At 47.1% G+C, this 19,548-nt stretch overlaps 1 protein-coding gene across 1 annotated transcript; it reads left to right on the plus strand.

Moving 5' to 3' along the window:
- The first annotated feature begins 1,349 nt into the window (after positions 1-1,349).
- Positions 1,350-17,595, plus strand: MS4A1 (membrane spanning 4-domains A1). Its single transcript, XM_073346888.2, has 7 exons — positions 1,350-1,630; positions 5,590-5,742; positions 6,904-7,023; positions 12,107-12,169; positions 15,372-15,593; positions 16,123-16,197; positions 16,329-17,595. The coding sequence occupies exons 2-7, from the start codon at positions 5,638-5,640 to the stop codon at positions 16,422-16,424; spliced, it is 681 nt and encodes a 226-aa protein (XP_073202989.1). The 5' UTR covers positions 1,350-1,630; positions 5,590-5,637; the 3' UTR covers positions 16,425-17,595.
- Positions 17,596-19,548: the final 1,953 nt, after the last annotated feature.

The following is a 19,548-nucleotide window of genomic DNA, read 5'->3' on the forward strand; positions in this document are numbered from 1 at the left end:
TGGGACTGTGGCTTGCAGAGACAATTATTACAATGTCTAGAGCATCGCAGCTCTACAATCCACCCCCACAGGTCAGAAATCATCAGACGGGGAGTGCTGCTACCTGGGTCCAGGCTGCAGAAGACTGGGCTTGTGAGGGATGGACCAGTCAATGGGGAAATCTCTTGCTGGTGAAACTGCTTAGAAATCTTCATGGGCATCTGCATAGAAACTGGACATGCAGCTCCCACAGGCCAATCTAGACACCAGTTAGTTGGGGTTGGTCCTGCTTTGAGCAGGCGGTTGGACTAGATGACCTCCTGAGGTCCCTTCCAACCCTGATATTCTATGATTCTATGATTCTTCTACCAGGTGGCAGGGAAAGTCCAATGGCTGAGGAAGGTTAACCCTCCATGATGGCCACTCAGAACAGCCATTGTGAAAGCCAGTGGCAGCAGATACAGGGAATACAAAAAGGCCTCACTGGACCCAGCAACTACACTCATACCACGGGATGCTGGTGACTTCCTCATCTAGGTCATGTAACCCTCACCCAGCCCACTGCTGCCCTGGCAACTGATTGATGGGCAAGGACCAACCCAGCCAATCATGACTCTTGGACAACTTTCTCAGGGGCCACCAGCGGCTGGCTGAAAGCCAGTTGAGTGCGCAGCAATCCGACCCCTCCAGCCTATCGGAGTGTGGGCAGCAGCATTCTCGCCACACCCTGATCAACAGCCACTGCGCTAAAGAAGCCTTTGTTGGCCGTGTCGTGGGAATGGCTGGATGGAGATGGCTCCAACCAAATGGGAAGCAGCAACAGATAAACTCAGGGTACCTGCCTGCAAAGAGCCACTGACTGTATTTGTTAGTCTCTAAGGTGCCACAAGTCCTCCTTTTCTTTTTGACTGTATGTGTGTGTGTGTGTGTTTCACACACACATACAACAATTTCTCTGATGATGCCAATGGATGACACTCTAGAGAAGTCAATAGAGCTCTTCCCCACCCCATTTACACTAGTAGAAAATCTGGCCCACGAATTTCTTTTAAACACTGAGGCCCAGATCCTCAATGGCATCTAACTCCCACTGACATCAATGAGTGTTGGGCATCTGTACACGTTGGAAGATCTGGGCCAAAGAGACCTGTCCTATTGAAGTCAAAGACAAAACTCCCATTCAGCTGTAATGGGACCAGGAGTGCTCCCAAGAAGAGCCCTTGGGGCAGAGAGATGCTCTGATCTTTGATTGTTTGGCTGGCTCCCTCGGCCACCCATCATGGCACTAAAATAATCAATTCACCACGTCTAGTTCCTTTACTTTTGTTCTGGCAGGAAATGAATGTTTCGTTTCTGACTGTATTCTGAAACCACATGATCGTGCAGCACAAGTTGAGCACCCAGTTGGCTACAAGAAGCTAAGAGGAGAGGCAAGAAGCCTGAAAGAAAGGCAGATAAATCCTATGTTTCCTTTGGAGGCATCTTCCCTCTCTATTTCTGCTGCCTGAGATAAAGCTGGGTCCCAGCCCCGCTCTCCTGTTTGTCTTCACTCAGACAAGGAATAGGAAGTGGCTTTTTGAATCTACATTTGGACCTTGTCCAGCTCTTCATTGCTACGCAACAAAGGCGGCGTTGGTGGTCAACGGGACAGGTATCTTGTTAATTTCATGTACTAGCTAATGTGCATCAATAATTTCACAGTTTCTTACCTGCAAGAAGCTTTAATGAAAGTTTGTTAGCTCAGGAAATGTCAAGAGACCAACAGATTCTTCTCCAAGCTCTGAGGAATGGATGAAATGGCTTTTTGACTTTCGGGGTGAATGACAGTGTGGTTCTGAAATTAATGTGTTACCATGAATGGCTCAAATTTCACCCTAGCTTACCTCATATACAATGCCCCTGGAATTAATGGGGTTGAAGGGCATGTGATTTATGGCACATTTGGGGTCAGATCATGATCCCAGTGGCATAGGTTTAAATCTGGAGTGACTCCATTTAAGTTACTCCTGATTTACTCCAGCTAAAATGAGATCAGAACCCAGTCCAATGCTTCTTAGTACAGTTCACTGCATTGATGGTATAAGTGTTGTAGAAATACCTAGGTAAGCACAGGGTTATTACATGGAATTCCATGTATGATCTATGAGAGATGGGATTGTTCAGTGGTTAGCACATCCATCTGGGACTGAGGAGACCTAGGTTCAATTTCCTGCTTTTCTACAGACTTCTTGTGTGATGCTGGGCAAGCCACTGAATATCTCTGTGCTCCAGTTCCCTGACTGTAAAATGGGGACAACAGCACTGCCCTGCCTCACAGGGGTGTTGTGAAGCTAAAGACCTTAGGTAGATATTGCCTTGTGCCACTTGGTGATTGGAGAGGAGTTGCCACTGTACCAAGAACAAACTCTCATGCTTTCTTGAGCACGGAGGGTTTGCACTCAGTGATGGAAGTCCAGCTGATTTCAGCAGGAGCAGGATGGAGCCATGAACATGCTTGTTACATTGGCGAGATACACTCTGTGGAGTCGGGCCCAGCTGACCACGTTACGCCTCTTTGCACCATGTGCACTTACCCAGGGAGCAAAGCTCTCTGCCCCCGAACAACGCATGCCCTGAAAATGGAAATGTTTCCCTTCCCAAGCGGTGGCTGCTTCCCTTCCCAAGTGGTGGCTGCTTCCCTTTCCAAAGCACGAGTGGGGAGAGAGGCAGAGGTGAATGTGGGGGTTTGTAGAAGAGGCAGGCTCTGAAGCTTTGGGGGAATGGGAGGTGTGGAGCGGCAGCAAGATTGATTTTCTGTTTGCTGTATAAACTCACTCCCCCGACTATTTTTCTTCTGTGGATCCTGATGAATTTCCCCCTCCCTGTGCTGTGCAGCAGGAGATCTTATTGCCTGTGCCCTACCTGGCTCCTTCAGGCACCACGCACACTGAAGTTGCTCTGGGAAGCAGAGGGACCCCTATGGTGTATGCTTCCCCATGGGAACTCAATCAACAGAGGACACCACCAGTCAGATGACTGCTACCTATGCCTCTCGCCCACATGAGCTAGTTCTCTTTAGTGGAACAGGGGAGATGCACGAAATTGATGGAAGGACAAGAGTGATTTCGGTCCCTTCCCCCTTTATTCTGTAATCTCAGCTTTTAAAATACTTCATGGCCTCTCCTGACCAGAGAGAACAGTAGATTCTACTAAGGCTGATAAGTACAAAGAAATACCATTGGCTACTTCCTCTCTGCTTCTGTTGAATGCTGCTCAGGAAGGAAAACCTCTCTACTCTTAGCACACTGCGGTGATGCTGTGGTCAAAAGCAGCAAGCTCCAGATGGAGCAAAGATATCAGAAGGGGCTTGTGAAAGGAGCGAGAAAGCATTTGTGAAATGAACAAGGTGCAGTTGCACAGACTAGCAATGAGCTCTACAGACACAGAGGAGAGAGGATCTTGTGCTGGCAGATAAAAACCAAGGACCTGATTCTCTTCTCTTGCACTCACTTTACACTGACTTCAGCTGGGTTATTTCTGATTTGTTCCCATGTAAATGAGAGAAACTGGAAAAGAAAGAAATTGGAAAGTGGACAAATTGGAGAGAGTCTAGCGGAGGGCAACAAAAATTATTAGGGGGCTGGGGCACATGACTTATGAGGAGAGGCTGAGGGAACTAGGATTGTTTAGTCTGCAGAAAAGAAGAATTGCGGGAGGGTGGGGGGCGGGGGCGGGGATTTGATAGCAGCCTTCAACTACCTGAAGGGCAGTTCCAAAGAGGATGGAGCTAGGCTGTTCTCAGTGCTGGCAGATGACAGAACAAGAAACAATGGTCTCAAGTTGCAGTCAGGGAGGTCTAAGTTGGATATTATTGGACTATTTGGACTATTTCACTAGGAGGGTGGTGAAGCACTGGAATGGGTTACTTAGGGAGATGGTGGAATCTCCATCCTTAGAGGTTTTTAAGGCCCAGCTTGACAAAGACCTGGCTGGGATGATTTAGTTGGTGTTGGTCCTGCTTTGAGCAGGGGATTGGACTAGATGACCTCCTGAGGTCTCTTCCAACCCTAATTTTCTATGATTCAATTATTTTAAGGCTGGTGTAAATTGACATAGGACCACTGACTTCCCTGGAGCTACTCTGGTTGACATCTTCCAAACTTCAGTGCCTTCGGGTCTAATTCATCATTGCCCAGCACCTTGTGTTGTCATTTACATCACTGCAAAATGAGTGTGCACAGCAGAATGGCACTGTTTTACACTCAGTTTGCAGGGATGTGAATGGCAACTCAAAGGGCAGCGCTGTGGGGAGTTAGGCCCAGATCCACAAAAGTATTTAGACTCCTAACTTCCATTGACGGTGGAAGTTAGGAGCCTAAATACCTTTGTAGATCTGGGCCTTAGTCCTAGTCACAGGGGCAGCTGGCCCTTTAAGGGGGCCAGGGCTCAGCTGCACCTGGGCCAGGCTTAGCCCATCTCCCCAGGTGAAGGGAACAAGTCCTGGCGTCACATGATGGTAGCATGTGATTCAGACACAAGCCTATTGGGACATACAGGCCAGGTTGAGGAAGAGACACAAAGAAGTGGAAGGGAGACTCTCTTGCTTTCGGGGCCTGGGAAGTGAGAGAGACCTGCAGGGGACCACAGGGGAGTAGGGAATAGATTATCTAAGCCACCCAGAAGGAAATGCCTGGCTGGAACTATCTGTGTATGGGGCAGGAGCAAAACTCCTAAGAGGGAATTAGAAGCCAAGGAGGGATGCAATGGACTAGTGAGCTTGGTTTTGAGTTAAGCTGTTAGTTTATGTTGGAAGGGGAGCATAATTCAAATTCCCAGTGGGAAAACTGAGGCAATGGAAGGGTCCACCAGTGGATGAGGTATTACAAACATCCCTAGACACATACCTATTTCACATATTCTCCTTTCTATATCCACTATTGATTGGGTGCTAGGTGTCAGATCCTCTTCTGATGTCAGTGACTTCAGCTGAGGCTCTGGCTCTGGATGTCTAGACCCTCCAAGGAAAACTGAAGATCAGTTTTGAAAAGTCTTAACCTAAAAGACAGAGTAAGAAGAAAAACAGCTCCAGGCATACAAAGCCAACTGGCTCAATGGGATCTCTTCCCCATTCACCCAGCCATCTTGCAGTCATTCAGTACAAACGTGCTCCTTGGATAGCCACTGACTGTCAGGGCCAGGTTCTGCTCTCCGTCACACCAGCTGAAATCCAGTGGGGGAGGGGGCCATTGGCTACACCAACAACCAGCCTTAAGAAAGTGACTCAGGATTTACACTAGTGCAGTCGAGATCAGAATCTGCCCCTAGATGGATTTCCCATTTAATGTAAGCTGAAAAACAGCTCTTAAACCAAATTGGCAGCTATAAAGGGGGCCTTACACAGTGGTAACTCTATGGTTCCCCCATAGAAAGGTGGGGCATGGGGAAGATATAGAGATGTGCCCTTCCTGTGTGCTACAAAACGCTCCCTGTGCCCCAGCTTGCAAGCAGACTGGGACATGGGATCCATGTCCCTGGAGATGAACAGCCCACGCCAAGTCAATATGATGTAACAATGATTCCAATAGTGATCTGGTTGCTCATAAATTAACCTCTTTTGATCTCTCTCCCTAGATAAGCTGTGTCTCTGCTGTGTCTCTCCCCAGCAGCCATTGATATGCCATGGCCTTTCCCAGGACTGCGGCTAACAATGTGACCCTGCTCATCCCCCCACACAGCCCTGATGACACTCAGAAGAAATTCCCAAGAAAGAATGAGGCACTAGGGGTAAATCTGCCACCTTCTCAAACCTGCATGCATGGGAGATGGGGCACCCATTTCACTGTGGAGGAATGTCTGCTGTTCCCCTAAGGAGCTGCCAAACCTCATATGAACCACCACCCCATGAGCCAAAAGAGGGGGGGCATGATATGGCCTCGAGGAGGGAGGAAATTGGGGTTGATCTTCACTAATGCAGAGGCTAATGCGATGCACCCACACCTTGCCTGGGGAAGAGACAATTCAAACTAGTTAAGAACATTGCATTAGGTGGTGGGTTTTTATGGTGAGGTTTCCAAACAACTCATTCTGCAATGCTTCTAATCCCCCTAGGAGTGTGGGAATAATGCTTGGTTTCTGAATCAGTGAGGTCCTGGGCAAGCCACTTAACTGCTGTAGTGTCTCAGTTTCCCCCTCTCTTAATAACATAATACTCACTTAATAACTTAATATCTGTACTGTTAGCCTTTGGCATGAGCAGTTAGCCAATATTCAGGGCGTTGTGGAGTTGTTTCCATGAGGGTGAGAAATTGATGCTAAGCCAGGTATATTCTTTGGTGTGATCTTGTTTATTTACAAAGAATGTCCACAAAGTCCTCTTTCCCTGAACACAGTAGAACCAAACAATAACAGACAGCTTCCTGGCTCAGAAATCCCCAATGTCTGCCTCTCCAGTAAGCTCTGTGCCCAAACAGTTCTGCCTCTGTTTCCTCTCAGGGTCACACTTGCAACTGCTTCTCCTGGCTTTTCTCTGCCTCCAACACAGAGAGCTGCAACCAATCTTCTAGCCCTTGTGATTGCAACCAGGAAAATCCCACAGACCACATGGTTTAGTTCTGACCTGCCATGAACCTATTGCCTTGGGCAATAGCCTTCATTGTTTTCTGCTGTCTTTACTACATAAACGGCCTTGAGTGCACCTTCTGTTGAGCCTGAAGGAATGTGCTTGGCCAATCCATTAGCTATAATGAGGTTTGTGATTGGGTTTGGATCCAAGAGCCTGTGACGGCAGCTGGTAGCCCCTTTCAACTCCATAGGGAGTTGTGAGGTTTAACTAATTAATGTGTCTAATTAATTAACATGTAATGCTTTGGGCACCTTCGGAGGTGGGTAAGTGCTTATCATTAGGAGAACCTTACTGACTGTACTGACTTTGTTCTCTCCCTGCAGGCCATACAGATCATCGTCGCCTTAATACACCTTGGCCTCGGGGGCATCTTGTTCTTCTCCTCAAAAGAATCTCTCCCCCTGTGCATGGCTTCCTGGTATCCGTTCTGGGGAGCAGCGCTTGTAAGTGGAATACATGAATTATTGCTGAAACACAGCGGTGGCTAAATGGATGCTGGCTCTAGAGATAGGAACGATGTGGAGTTATGGATTGATGGCTGAATAAACGTGGTATTGAGAAAAGCAGTGGAAGGGTGGCTTCATGGATTCTAAATATGGTCTCCATAAAAACTGCCATGCAGATTCGGCGCACCACAGTCGCACCACTTGGGCAGAGCAATGGGAACAGAATCTTCCCTTGCTGGGAATATCCCTGGCATGGGGGAATCCCCAGCAGGCAGACAACTAGCAGAGCTGACTTCTACCCATCCTGTCCCACATAGAATCATAGAATCATAGAATATCAGGGTTGGAAGGGACCTCAGGAGGTCATCTAATCCAACCCCCTGCTCAAAGCAGGACCAATCCCCAATTAAATTATCCCAGCCAGGGCTTTGTCAAGCCTGACCTTAAAAACTTCTAAGGAAGGAGATTCTACCACCTCCCTAGGTAACGCATTCCAGTGTTGCACCACCCTCCTAGTGAAAAAGTTTTTCCTAATATCCAACCTAAACCTCCCCCACTGCAACTTGAGACTATTACTCCTTGTCCTGTCCTCTTCTACCACTGAGAATAGTCTAGAACCATCCTCTCTGGAACCACCTCTCAGGTAGTTGAAAGCAGCTATCAAATCCCCCCTCATTCTTCTCTTCTGCAGACTAAACAATCCCAGTTCCCTCAGCCTCTCCTCATAAGTCATGTGTTCCAGACCCCTAATCAGTTTTGTTGCCCTTCGCTGTACTCTCTCCAATTTATCCACATCCTTCTTGTAGTGTGGGGCCCAAAACTGGACACAGTACTCCAGATGAGGCCTCACCAGTGTCGAATAGAGGGGGACGATCACGTCCCTCGATCTGCTCGCTATGCCCCTACTTATACATCCCAAAATGCCATTGGCCTTCTTGGCAACAAGGGCACACTGCTGACTCATCCCAGCTTCTCATCCACTGTCACCCCTAGGTCCTTTTCCGCAGAACTGCTACCTAGCCATTCGGTCCCTAGTCTGTAGCTGTGCACTGGGTTCTTCCGTCCTAAGTGCAGGACCCTGCACTTATCCTTATTGAACCTCATCAGATTTCTTTTGGCCCAATCCTCCAATTTGTCTAGGTCCCTCTGTAGCCTATCCCTGCCCTCCAGCGTATCTACCACTACTCCCAGTTTAGTATCATCCGCAAATTTGCTGAGAGTGCAAACCACATCATCCTCCAGATCATTTATGAAGATATTGAACAAAACCGGCCCCAGGACCGACCCCTGGGGCACTCCACTTGACACCGGCTGCCAACTAGACATGGAGCCATTGATCACTACCCGTTGAGCCCGACAATCTAGCCAACTTTCTACCCACCTTATAGTGCATTCATCCAGCCGATACGTCTTTAACTTGCTGACAAGAATACTGTGGGAGACTGTGTCAAAAGCTTTGCTAAAGTCAAGAAACAATACATCCACTGCTTTCCCTTCATCCACAGAACCAATAATCTCATCATAGAAGGCGATTAGATTAGTCAGGCATGACCTTCCCTTGGTGAATCCATGCTGACTGTTCCTGATCACTTTCCTCTCATGTAAGTGCTTCAGGATTGATTCTTTGAGGAACTGCTCCATGATTTTTCCGGGGACTGAGGTGAGGCTGACTGGCCTGTAGTTCCCAGGATCCTCTTTCTTCCCTTTTTTAAAGATTGGCACTACATTAGCCTTTTTCCAGTCATCTGGGACTTCCCCCGTTCGCCACGAGTTTTCAAAGATAATGGCCAATGGCTCTGCAATCACAGCCACCAATTCCTTTAGCACATCCCTCAGTGCAGAGGCAGGATAGGGTTCAGGAGGGGTGGGCAGGGGTGTTCTGCCAACACCCAGTTGATATATGGTCCCTGAGGACCCCAGCTGCTATAAACTGCTCTGGGGGATCAGCAGCATATCCCTTACAGCTCCCTGTAACTTGTGCCCCTAGTGTAAGCCAGGGGCAGCAGAGACACAAACCCTTAAAGGCAAGGGAATGTGGCCCTGTCTCTTAACCATATTTTAATGCCCACGCCTACTGATAGAAGCAGGCTGCCTTCAAGAGATAAGGAAACACTTTACAGGCAGTGAATTCATCCCCCTCAGTCTGAGGCCTAACCTCAGCAGCGCTAGCAAACACTCAGCATTCGGCCGGTTGAGTGTGGTGTGTGGTCATGAGGGAAATGCGAGGAGGAGGCCTGCTGCTCCTACCTCCAGCATAACTCTGCCCACTTTCCCAAGCTGTGGGTAGACTGTCAAGTGCAGGTTTCAGAGTAGCAGCCGTGTTAGTCTGTCTTCGCAAAAAGAAAAGGAGGACTTGTGGCACCTCAGAGACTAACCAATTTATTTGAGCATAAGCTTTCGTGAGCTAATGCATCCGATGAAGTGAGCTGTAGCTCACGAAAGCTCATGCTCAAATAAATGGGTTAGTCTCTGAGGTGCCACAAGTCCTCCTGTTCTTTTTGTCAAGTGCTGTGTCTGCTCTGTGGGCCAGCCACAGCTCCAAGGGTTGCAAAGCCACAGAGCTACTAGTGAGGCCAGACAGCACCTAGTATCAAAGCCGGTAACTCCTCTGCAACCATAGCTGCTACTCCTTCTGACTGACTGAGTGGGAGCCCGCAGCCTAGACTACCTCCTCCTCATGGTTTCCTGTCCAGATTTCTAAACAAAGAGCATATGGCACAGCCATCTTCCTCAAGGACAGTCCCTGACTTCAATCCTATCAGAAACAATGGGAAGTTGTGTTCATTACGGTTGCCAACTTTCTACTCACACAAAACTGAACACCCTACTACCCCCATCCCGCCCCTTCTCCGAAGCCCTGCCCCCACTCATCCCATCCCTCCTCCTTCTGTTATTCACTCTCCCTACCCTCACTCACTCGCTCATTTTCACCGGTCTGGGGCACGGGGATTGGGGTGCAGGGATGTGAGGGCTCCAGCTAGGGGTGCGGGTTCTGGTGTGGGGCTGGGAATGAGGGATTTGGGGTACAGGAGGGGACTCTGGGCTGGGGCAAGGGGTTGGGGTGTGGGGGGGTGAGGGCTCTGGCTGAGGGATGAGGGGTTTGAGGTGCAGGAGGGGGGCTCTGGGCTGAGGGATTCAGAGTGAGTGAGGGGGCTCCGGGTTGGGGCAGAGGGGTTACGGGTGCAGACGCTTACCTCAGGCAGCTCCTGGAAGCGGCAGCATGTCCCCACTCTGGCTCCTGCACAGAGGTGAGGCCAGGCGCCTTGCGCGCTGCTCTGTCTGCAGGTACCACCCCCACAGCTCCCATTGGCCGCGGTTCCTGGCTAGTGGGAGCAGCAGAGCCGGCGCTTGAGGCGGGGGCAGCATGCGGAGGAGCCCCCTGGGTACCCCTATGCATAGGAGCCAGAGCGGGGACATGCAGCTGCTTCCGGGAGCCGCACGGAGCCTCATCAGGCAGGGAGGCTGCCTTAGCCCTGCTGTGCCACCAACCAGACTGTTAACAGCTCGGTCAGTGGTGCTGACCAGAACCACCAGGGTCCCTTTTTGACTGGCCATTCCGGTCGAAAACCGGACACCTAGCAACCCGAGGGGTCATAGAAGCAGCATCATTTTTACGTGGCAAGGCTTTAGTGGAATGGCAGCCATCTTCCTTGAGGGCAATCTGTGGCTTCAATTCCAATGGAAACAATGGGATGTGGCAGCCATTTTTAGTAGAGGCATATGCCAGTGACCATGTTTATTGAGGGCATGAGTAGCTTCAATCCCATTGTGAATCATGGAAAATGGCAGTCATTTTGAGTAAGGGAAAATTGCTGCAACAATGGCAAAGAAAGGATACAGTGATCCTTCATAACTTTGCTTAATTGCAACCTAACTTCTTCAAATGTACACTGTCACTAATTTGCAGTGAGGTTTAGCAATATGGGAGTTGTCAGGGATAAAAAAACAGTCACTTGTTAGCAAACAAAGTCCAAAAGAAGGTGAGATGCTGGGGGGAGGCTTAAAGGTCCAATTTTTAATTATTTTCCCCTGAGAAACTAAATAGCAGATTTTAGTTGAAAATCTTCAGCAAATTCAGTCTTTACTCCACCCCTGCAATGTGGAGAATGATATGAAACCAATCCTGCTAGGGCCAGCAGTGGGATTTGAACCGGGAAACACTGAAAGCCTCTACTGCTTATGCTAAAGAACTAAATTCTATAAGCTGGAAGCTGTGTAAATCTAAAACTTTTTATATGAACCAGGCACTAGAAAGTGACAAAGACTCAGTGTGTGTTACAAAAACACTATATTGGACATCGACGACAAAGCGGTTGAATCCATGTTTTAAGTGAAAAACTGAATCCAGCCTTAATTATAGATACTCTGGACAGATGTATTCTCATATTTACCTATGGGCTGAATAGATCATAAATCAACATCCTTCTATCAAAGAGGGAGAGAGAGAACAGTGACACAGATGTTTCATAAGATGTTCCTGTTTTTGTTTTGATTTGACCCAGACATATGTCTTGCCATGGGCCACTGGTTGCTTTCTGATCACTGGCACATTAGTGGGGCTACTGGCTGCTCCCTGATCCCTTGAATTAACATGCAAGGGATAGGACCAAGCTGTTTTATTTTAACTTTCTTTCTGTAGGTGAAGTGACATGTTAGTCCCAGCCCAGGGCACTCTAATTGGGCTGATTTGTCACAGGAAGGATGTAGTCCAGGGGGGAGGGATAGCTCAGTGGTTTGAGCATTGGCCTGCTAAATCCAGGGTTGTGAGTTCAATCCTTGAGGGGGCCTTTTAGGGATCTGGGGAAAAAATTGGGGATTGTCCTGCTTTGAGCAGGGAGTTGGACTGGATGACCTCCTGAGGTCCCTTCCAACCCTCCTATTCTATGATTAGGCAATGAGATGGACAGATGAGAAAGCTGTGAGAGGGATGGGTATGTTTGCTTGGGGTTGGTGGGTGTATATGGATAGGGTGGGTGGATGGAATGTTCAGACCTATGGATGGGTCGGGGAGGAGCTCTTTATCTAAAACTTTAAAGTGACCCTCACCTTAATTAATGATCATTTTCTCTTTTCTTTACAGTTCATCATTTCTGGGTCCCTCTCAGCTGCAACTGCAACTGCAACGAATATCACAGAGGGTCTGGTGAGCTATGCAGTATTCTGTTATTGGGAGAGACTTACAAGTTAACACTAAGGGGAGAAATCAGAGCCCTTGTCTGTCAAGAATGCCCTCCGGGATATGGCTGGTGTCCCATGGGGAGGAGCATGCAAAGGTGAAACTCAGAATTGAACGAATTCCCCTCTCACTCAAGGAGAGACGGATTGCTGCAGAAGTACGCATGGGTTTGCTTGAAACACGATTCCATATAATGGGTAGACTAGGGAGGTGGTGGAATCTCCATCATTAGAGGTTTTAAAGGCCTGGCTTGACAAAGCCCTGGCTCGGATTGGTCCTGCTTTGAGCAGGGGTTTGGACTAGATGACCTCCCGAGGTCTCTTCCAACCCTAATCTTCTATGATTCTATAAAAATATGCATTAAATGTGGCATAATGCATGCAAAAGCTAGAAAATGCCTAAGTTAAGGTTGCCCACACAACTTTAACAATGCCCCCTTGTGCATCTGCATTATTGCAGTAGTTTGTTTTCTCTGCATGACCAAGCCTGATTTCAGAGCATGGGTTGCATGGGGCTCAGTGAATGAGCCAGCTCTGCTCAATATTTTTCTTTATGCTTAACTCTTCCATGAATGGACCTCCTGCCTCATTCACTGAACACCATCCGAACTGCTTGGTTAATATGGCAGGATGTGACAGGATATACGATCCCTCAGAGACCTGAGAATGAGAGAGCCATAGGACTCAGGGCTGGGAAGGCAAGGGTTAATGGACAGAGATCAGTCTGCTAGGGCTCATTAGAGGTCCAGTCTGCAGTAGTTATAAGATGACAGCTTCCTGGTCTGAGGGCAATGATCCATCTGATCCTTGGAGGAAAAGGTTCTGTTTGTTTCCATTTGGGACTTGGACAGGAGTCAGTGAACTGAGATGAAGACAGTTTCCTCCTGAAGCAGAGCAGGCTGTGTCATTTTGGTTTGGATCTTCACCCCACACTGGGCATCAAGACCCAGCCATCTAGGTGAAAACTGGGAGTTCTAATCACTAGGCCACGTGGACCCAAACTTAGGTCTGGGTCTGGGAAAAAGCTTCTGGACTGATATTTAAAATAACTCCCCAAAAGCCGCTGTTTAGGAACATAGGAGATAGGACTGGAAGGGACCTGCTAGGTAATCAAGTCCAGGCACCTGACATGGTGGGAAACCACATCATAGAATCCAACACATAAATATACCAAGCTCCATCTTAAAACTAGTTGGGTTGTTAGCCCCCACTCCTGCTTTTGTGAGGCTGTTCCAGATCCTTGCTCCCTGCATGAATTGAAACTTTCCTCTCATTTCCAGCCTAAATTTATTCATGGCCTGTTTATCCCCATTCCTTCCTTTGCCAACATTGTCCTTTAGCTTCAATAGCTCATCTCCGTCCTTGGTGTTTACCAACCTGATGTATTTATAGAGAGCAATCAGATTCCCTCCCCCGCACCCAGACTTCATTTGTTTGAGGATCCCTTGTGGATCCTGTCTAAATTAATCTGCAGAATTAGTCTTCCCTTTAAAAGGAGAGGGCCCAGAGGATGTGGATATTTACCTTCCTGTGGAGGCATTAATTGTCCTATTAGGGACCAGGAAGTGGGTCTATGCCATGTTTTCTCTGGGGAAGAGGAAGGAATCTCAGGAGAGTTGGGGATGGCAACCTAGATGGCCACCTATAACTAGGGTCTGTTATTGGAATTCTAAGAGCTTGTCTAGATGGAGAGTTAGTGCTCAGCAAGCTGGGGTGTAAATCTTCAGTGCTGTGATGGGGTGGAGTAGGCCCAAAGGGCTCGTGCTGGCAGCCTCATGGTCCTGCCACACCCCATCCCAGACAGGAGCAGAAGAGAAGTCCTCCAAGTGGCCTAGAGTGACTGCAGGGGAAGCAACCAATCAGAAGGGCTGCAGGAGTGGCCAATCAGGGGGCAGCAGTTCTATATAAAAAGGAGCGCTGGAGCTGGAAAAGAGGACTATGTTCCTGGTTGGGTGAAAAAGCAGAGGTTCATGGACAGCTCAGTGTGGCAAGGAACTGGGGGTGCTAAGAAGGAGCTCCTGGCTGGCTGCTGGGACTGAACAAGGACTGAGTCCAGGGAGGGCTGCAGGAACACAATGTCTCCAGAGAGGAGGTCCTGGGGCTGTGGCCTCATACCAGGGCTGGGGGAAGTAAAGAGTGCCTACCCTGGAAGGGGTTTATGATGTTCCACCTACAGTCAGTCTGTGTGGCTTGGCTGAATGGCTGAGTCACTGAAGACTCACCGAAGAAACCACTGGGGGTGGCGGGGCACTCACAAGAGGTGGGTGCTGCCCCATTCCACAAACTCTGTGATTGCAGGCACACACACTTGACCAGTTCGTGGTGGTTTCACTGAATTGTTTATTTAGAAAACAAACAAAACAAAAAAATTCAGGAAAAAAATGTTTTGACATTTTTGAAATGGTTTGAACTGACTTTTCAAATCAAATTATCCTTGAATTTTATTTTTATATTTTAAAAAAATGATTGCAATTGTAATGAAACGTTTCATTTGGCTCAAAGTGAATTTTTTTTGATTTGCTGAAAAATTTTTATTTTGATGCCAAAACAATTTTTTATTTTTGAAAATTGCCAGTGAACCAAAAAATCCATGATTTGCACAACTCTAATCCTATGATACTATGTAAAATTGCCCATTAAGGAGACAGAATCCAGGTGTGATTAGCGCACTTAACTTCACCATTTCCTGACTTTGTCCTTCATTTAGCAATTTAATCATTTATTTCCGATGGCCAAGGTAAGATGTAATTTTTTTTCACTCTGTTAGTACTTTAAAAAAAATTGCTGAACTGTTTTTGTTCACATTTTCCCCAAAAGTTCATTCATGGGCTTAAAACAAACATGGAAAATTGCAGCCTAGAAAGTGAAAAGTTTGACCAAGTTCTAAGTAACTGAAAAAGCCCTTTCACACTCAGGCAACCTTAACCATAGAGTGTTGCTAATCACTCTGTCTATTAAAAGGGAGTGCTTCTCTGCCATATGTGTATTTTGTTGTTCTCTTTATCTGTGCGTGGAGGGATGAAGTCAGAGGGAATGGGGCAAAAGAAGGCTGGAATGTTGCAAATATGGGTTGCTGTGCTTATGTATGTATATGGCTCAATACTCAGTGGCCATGTGTCTGGGTATTGATATGACTGTCCTAACCTGTGCCCTCTGCATATCTCTTTCAGGAGGCAGGCAGCAATATGTTGAATGCCATCAGCTTCCTTGCCTCATTAGCTGGAGGAATAATGTTGGGAATTGATTTGATTAATATTTGCATTCTAAACAAGTACAAAGTTTCCATCCCAATTTTGGATAAAATCCACTTAGTCAGCTTCCTTCTCCCTCATCGCTGTGAAGAAAGCCCCATCCCTTGGGACTACTGTCAGAGCATTGGTTCTTACAAGACGGTAAGTGCAGTGGTTCCACAAGGTGCTATGAATTCTGTGTCTTCTGAGCTATTTAGAGCTGGTGATGGCTCAGCATCTAAGGGGAGGGTCAGTGCTTGGGTTTGGAGAGTTATCCATGTTCATTGGACTCTCATGGACCTTAGTATTAGCATGGGAGATGTTTAAAGACAACAGGCACTGTCTGGAACTTGGATGCATGATAGCATGAGGAACATTGTTAGAAAATAATTGTAGCAAATGCTCATTAAACTCTCTGAAACATTAGAGAAGGTTCAAGTCTTGTTTTATGCAAACTGATAGGGTTTTGTTTTTCGTCTCCCCATTCAGGCCCTTGTGGTGTTTTCTCTCTTTGGGCTAAATTCTGCTCTTGGTTATATTGGTGTAATTCCCCTGAATCCAAACTGCATTGACTTCAGTGGAATTAATTCTAGATTTACACTGGTGTAGATGACACCAGATTTTGGCCCTATTAGTCCATAGCAGATAGTGTCACTAATTGTATCTCTCTCTTATTGGCTGTGTGGCATAGGGAATCTTGGCCTTGATGCTGATCTTCTCTGTAATCCAGAACATCGTTTCTAAAGACGCTATCTCCTCCGACTCGGTGAGGACTTAAGATGTTAAGTCAGTGGCTCTATCAGGGTGGGGGTTCTTTGTCTGGGCTGAGGGAGTGGATGGACAAGGAAGATGGTGGCAAGGAGACCCACCAGGTAGTGATTTTGTCTTTTCTTCCAGGATAAGTCACAGGATCATGAGGCAGAGCAAGTGTTTCCTTTGCTGTCACCCCCACAACCACAGTTCAGCAATGGAACCGGTCCTCCATGGCAGTAGTGTATCAGCAGCATCCAACAAACTCCAAGCAGCTTTCATGGGTAAAAAGCATATATGCGTGGTGCCTGAATCTCTCCCTCACCTTGCAGATAAGACGCCCTTCTCTCTCTTACTGAGTCTGGTCCAGAGATCACATGTGTTTTTACGCAGAAGGGAAGATGGGCAATAATGACTCACTAGCTTTATCCATCCTCTTGGAAAAGACCTCCTAAATGACTCTTACGCCAGCTTCTTCAATAATGGGTTGAAAAGGTATTGTGAGTTGGTTCTTTCAATCTCACTTGACCTGAGTGTATGGGAGTGGTGGGTGTACCTCTCATCTCCCAAATGGGATGGATTTCACGGCAACTTTAGAAATCCTGGAAGACATTGTAACTGTGTTGAAATGTCACAGGGTGATGAGCTGTTTCCCAGACAGAGCATGGAGAACAGAAGAGACATATTAAAGCAGCAGCAACCTCTATTGATGGTGGTTGGGTTTTTTTCTTTGCTCCCAAATTTCACCCTGTTAGGCTGAAATTTTCAAAGCCCCAGTCTGGTTTTTAGGTGCACATGGAGTTTAAAAGGGGAAGTAGCTCAGCTACATCTGAGACTGTATAGAGGGACACATACATGCCATTCCCTAATTGTAAAATTGTAAAAAACTCTTTTTTTTTTTTTTTTGAATGGTTCTCTTGCCAAAATGGGTAGCAGTAGAAAGATGAAATTTCCTAGAAAAATAGCCTTCATTTAAGAGAAGGACCCTGGAGAGTTCTGGTGAAGATCAGCTTGAATTTGGCACTAAAGGCTGAGGGTAGGTATCAGTTAAATAAGACACCTGTAGGGATTTTTACCCTTAGTTACCTAAAAGCCAGGCAATTCAATACTAAGGTTAAATTTACAAGAAACCCAACATTAGAAAATGTGGAAAGTAACTATTAAAAAACCCAAACTACCTTAAGTCTGGCTTCCCTCAGGGACAGTTTGTGGAGCCTTTATTTTAGTGAGTAGAACTGGGTGAGTAATTGACTTTTTTTGATTTGGTGGCTGACCAAAAAAATCTGACAAGATTTTTGTTCTCAGGTTAACCCAAAATGACAATCTTTTTTTTTTTTTCCCAGCAAGAAACCAAAGCCGCCGCCACCACCAAAAACTTTGTTTTGGGTCAAATTAAATGTTTGTTCAATCCAAATTGTTTTGTTTTGGGGTCTCTTACCCTTAAGTTGTGTTTTTTTAAGTTAAATCTAGCTGAATTTCTAAATAAAATGACACATTTCAACTTTGAAACATTTCCCTGTGTCAAAAGCTTTGCTAAAGTTAAGGAATAACACGTCCACTGCTTTCCCCTCATCCACAGAGCCAGTTATTTCTTCATAGAAGGCAATTAGATTAGTCAGGCATGACTTGCCCTTGGTGAATCCATGCTGACTGTTTCTGATCACTTTCTTCCCCTCTAAGTGGTTCAGAATTGATTCCTTGAGGACCTGCTCCATGACTTTTTCCAGGGACTGAGGTGAGGCTGACTGGTCTTTAGTTCCCTGGATCCTCCTCCTTCCCTTTCTTAAAGATGGGCACCAGATTAGCCTTTCCAGTCACCTGGGACCTCCCCCGATCGCCATGAGTTTTCAAAGATAATGGCCATTGGCTCTGCAATCACATCCACCAATTCCTTTAGCACCCTGGGATGCAATGCATCCGGCCCCATGGATTTGTGCTTGTCCAGCTTTTCTAAATAGTCCCAAACCACTTCTTTCTCCACAGAGGTCTGGTCACCCCTCCCCCACCCCATGCTGTGCTGCCCAGTGCAGTAGTCTGGGAGCTGACCTTGTTTGTGAAGACAGAGGCAAAAAAAGCATTGAGTACATTAGCTTTTTCCACATCCTCCGTCACTAGGTTGCCTCCTTCATTCAGTAAGGAGCCCGAACTTTCCTTGACTTTCTTCTTGTTGCTAACATCTGAAGAAACCCTTCTTGTTACTCTTAACATCTCTTGCTAGCTGCAAGTCCAGGCGTGATTTGGCCTTCCTGATTTCACTCCTGCATGCCTGAGCAATATTTTTATACTCTTCCCTATTGAAGTAGTCTTATTGGTTCCAGTGGAACAACTCGCCACTTGTGTAAGGGAGCCACAATCTTGATCTGAGAGAGCCAGATCTTTAATCATCCCTTCCTTGTTCCCTTTGTGCATTCTTTTTCAAAGGAACCCAAGGGATTTAAGCACCCACCGCCATCAGCTCATATGAAAACCCCAGCCTTCATATCAAGGTTATAAGGCATGCTTTTGTATCAGGGACTCAAAGCCTGCAGCTTTGCTTATTGCTTAAAATTTGTACAGCTTCTGTAGTTGTAGACTGCCCAGCTGCAAGGGGAGAAATGTACAACACAGATAATTGGTTTAGAACTGGTTTCATGTTTCTAATATTAACACACTAGCTCTGTGTCTAATGATGCTGGCTGGCACATGGAATCACAGCACCCAGACCTGTGAGCTGCTGGGCACTTTGAAGGATTGGGCCTTTAATGACATGTAGGGATTGATCACGATCAGCATGTTATTTGTCTAATACAAAACTGGGAAAGCAGTGGGGGTTTTTTCTGTGGCATGTGAATGGCCTTTAAGAAAGCTAGAATCAGCATCACAACTGTGAGATTAAAAGTACAGGAAAGCATTCTGTCCATCATCATAGGCGCTGACTTTCTAATGTGCCAGGGGATGCTTAACCCCTGGCTCTGTGCCAGACCCTGCCCCCACTCCCCTCCTTCCCCAAGGCCCTGCCTCTTCCTGCCCCATTCAACCCCCTTCCCCAAGTGCACTACACACTCACTCCTCCCTTCTGCTGCCCCCCGCCCCCAACATCTCCTGCATGTTGCAAAACAGCTGATCACGGTGGGCGGAATGTGCTGGGAGAGAATGGGAGGCGCTGATCATTAGGGTCCACTGGGTGGGGGGGGGGGGCTGTCGGTCAGTGCTCAGCACCAACCATTTTTTCCCAAGCACCCACGGAGTTGGTGCCTATGTTCGTCAGCACTGGTAGGTGGAGACTAGGTAGCCTGAACCGAAAGTTGCCCAATTAAGCCAGTTGAAAGACAAGAATTATCTCATAAGGCCAGGGGTTGCCAAAGGGCCACAATAATATGTCAGCAGC

Source organism: Lepidochelys kempii, chromosome 6 (assembly GCF_965140285.1).
Source record: "Lepidochelys kempii isolate rLepKem1 chromosome 6, rLepKem1.hap1, whole genome shotgun sequence".
Lineage (NCBI taxonomy): Eukaryota > Metazoa > Chordata > Testudines > Cheloniidae > Lepidochelys > Lepidochelys kempii.

Bases quoted from the DNA above. Each gene is read 5' to 3' on its own strand.
- MS4A1 (XM_073346888.2), top strand. From the start codon at position 5,638: ATGGCCTTTCCCAGGACTGCGGCTAACAATGTGACCCTGCTCATCCCC. The intron at 7,024-12,106 runs GTAAGTGGAATA...TTTTCTTTACAG, and splicing joins CGTTCTGGGGAGCAGCGCTT to TTCATCATTTCTGGGTCCCT. The intron at 12,170-15,371 runs GTGAGCTATGCA...TATCTCTTTCAG, and splicing joins CGAATATCACAGAGGGTCTG to GAGGCAGGCAGCAATATGTT.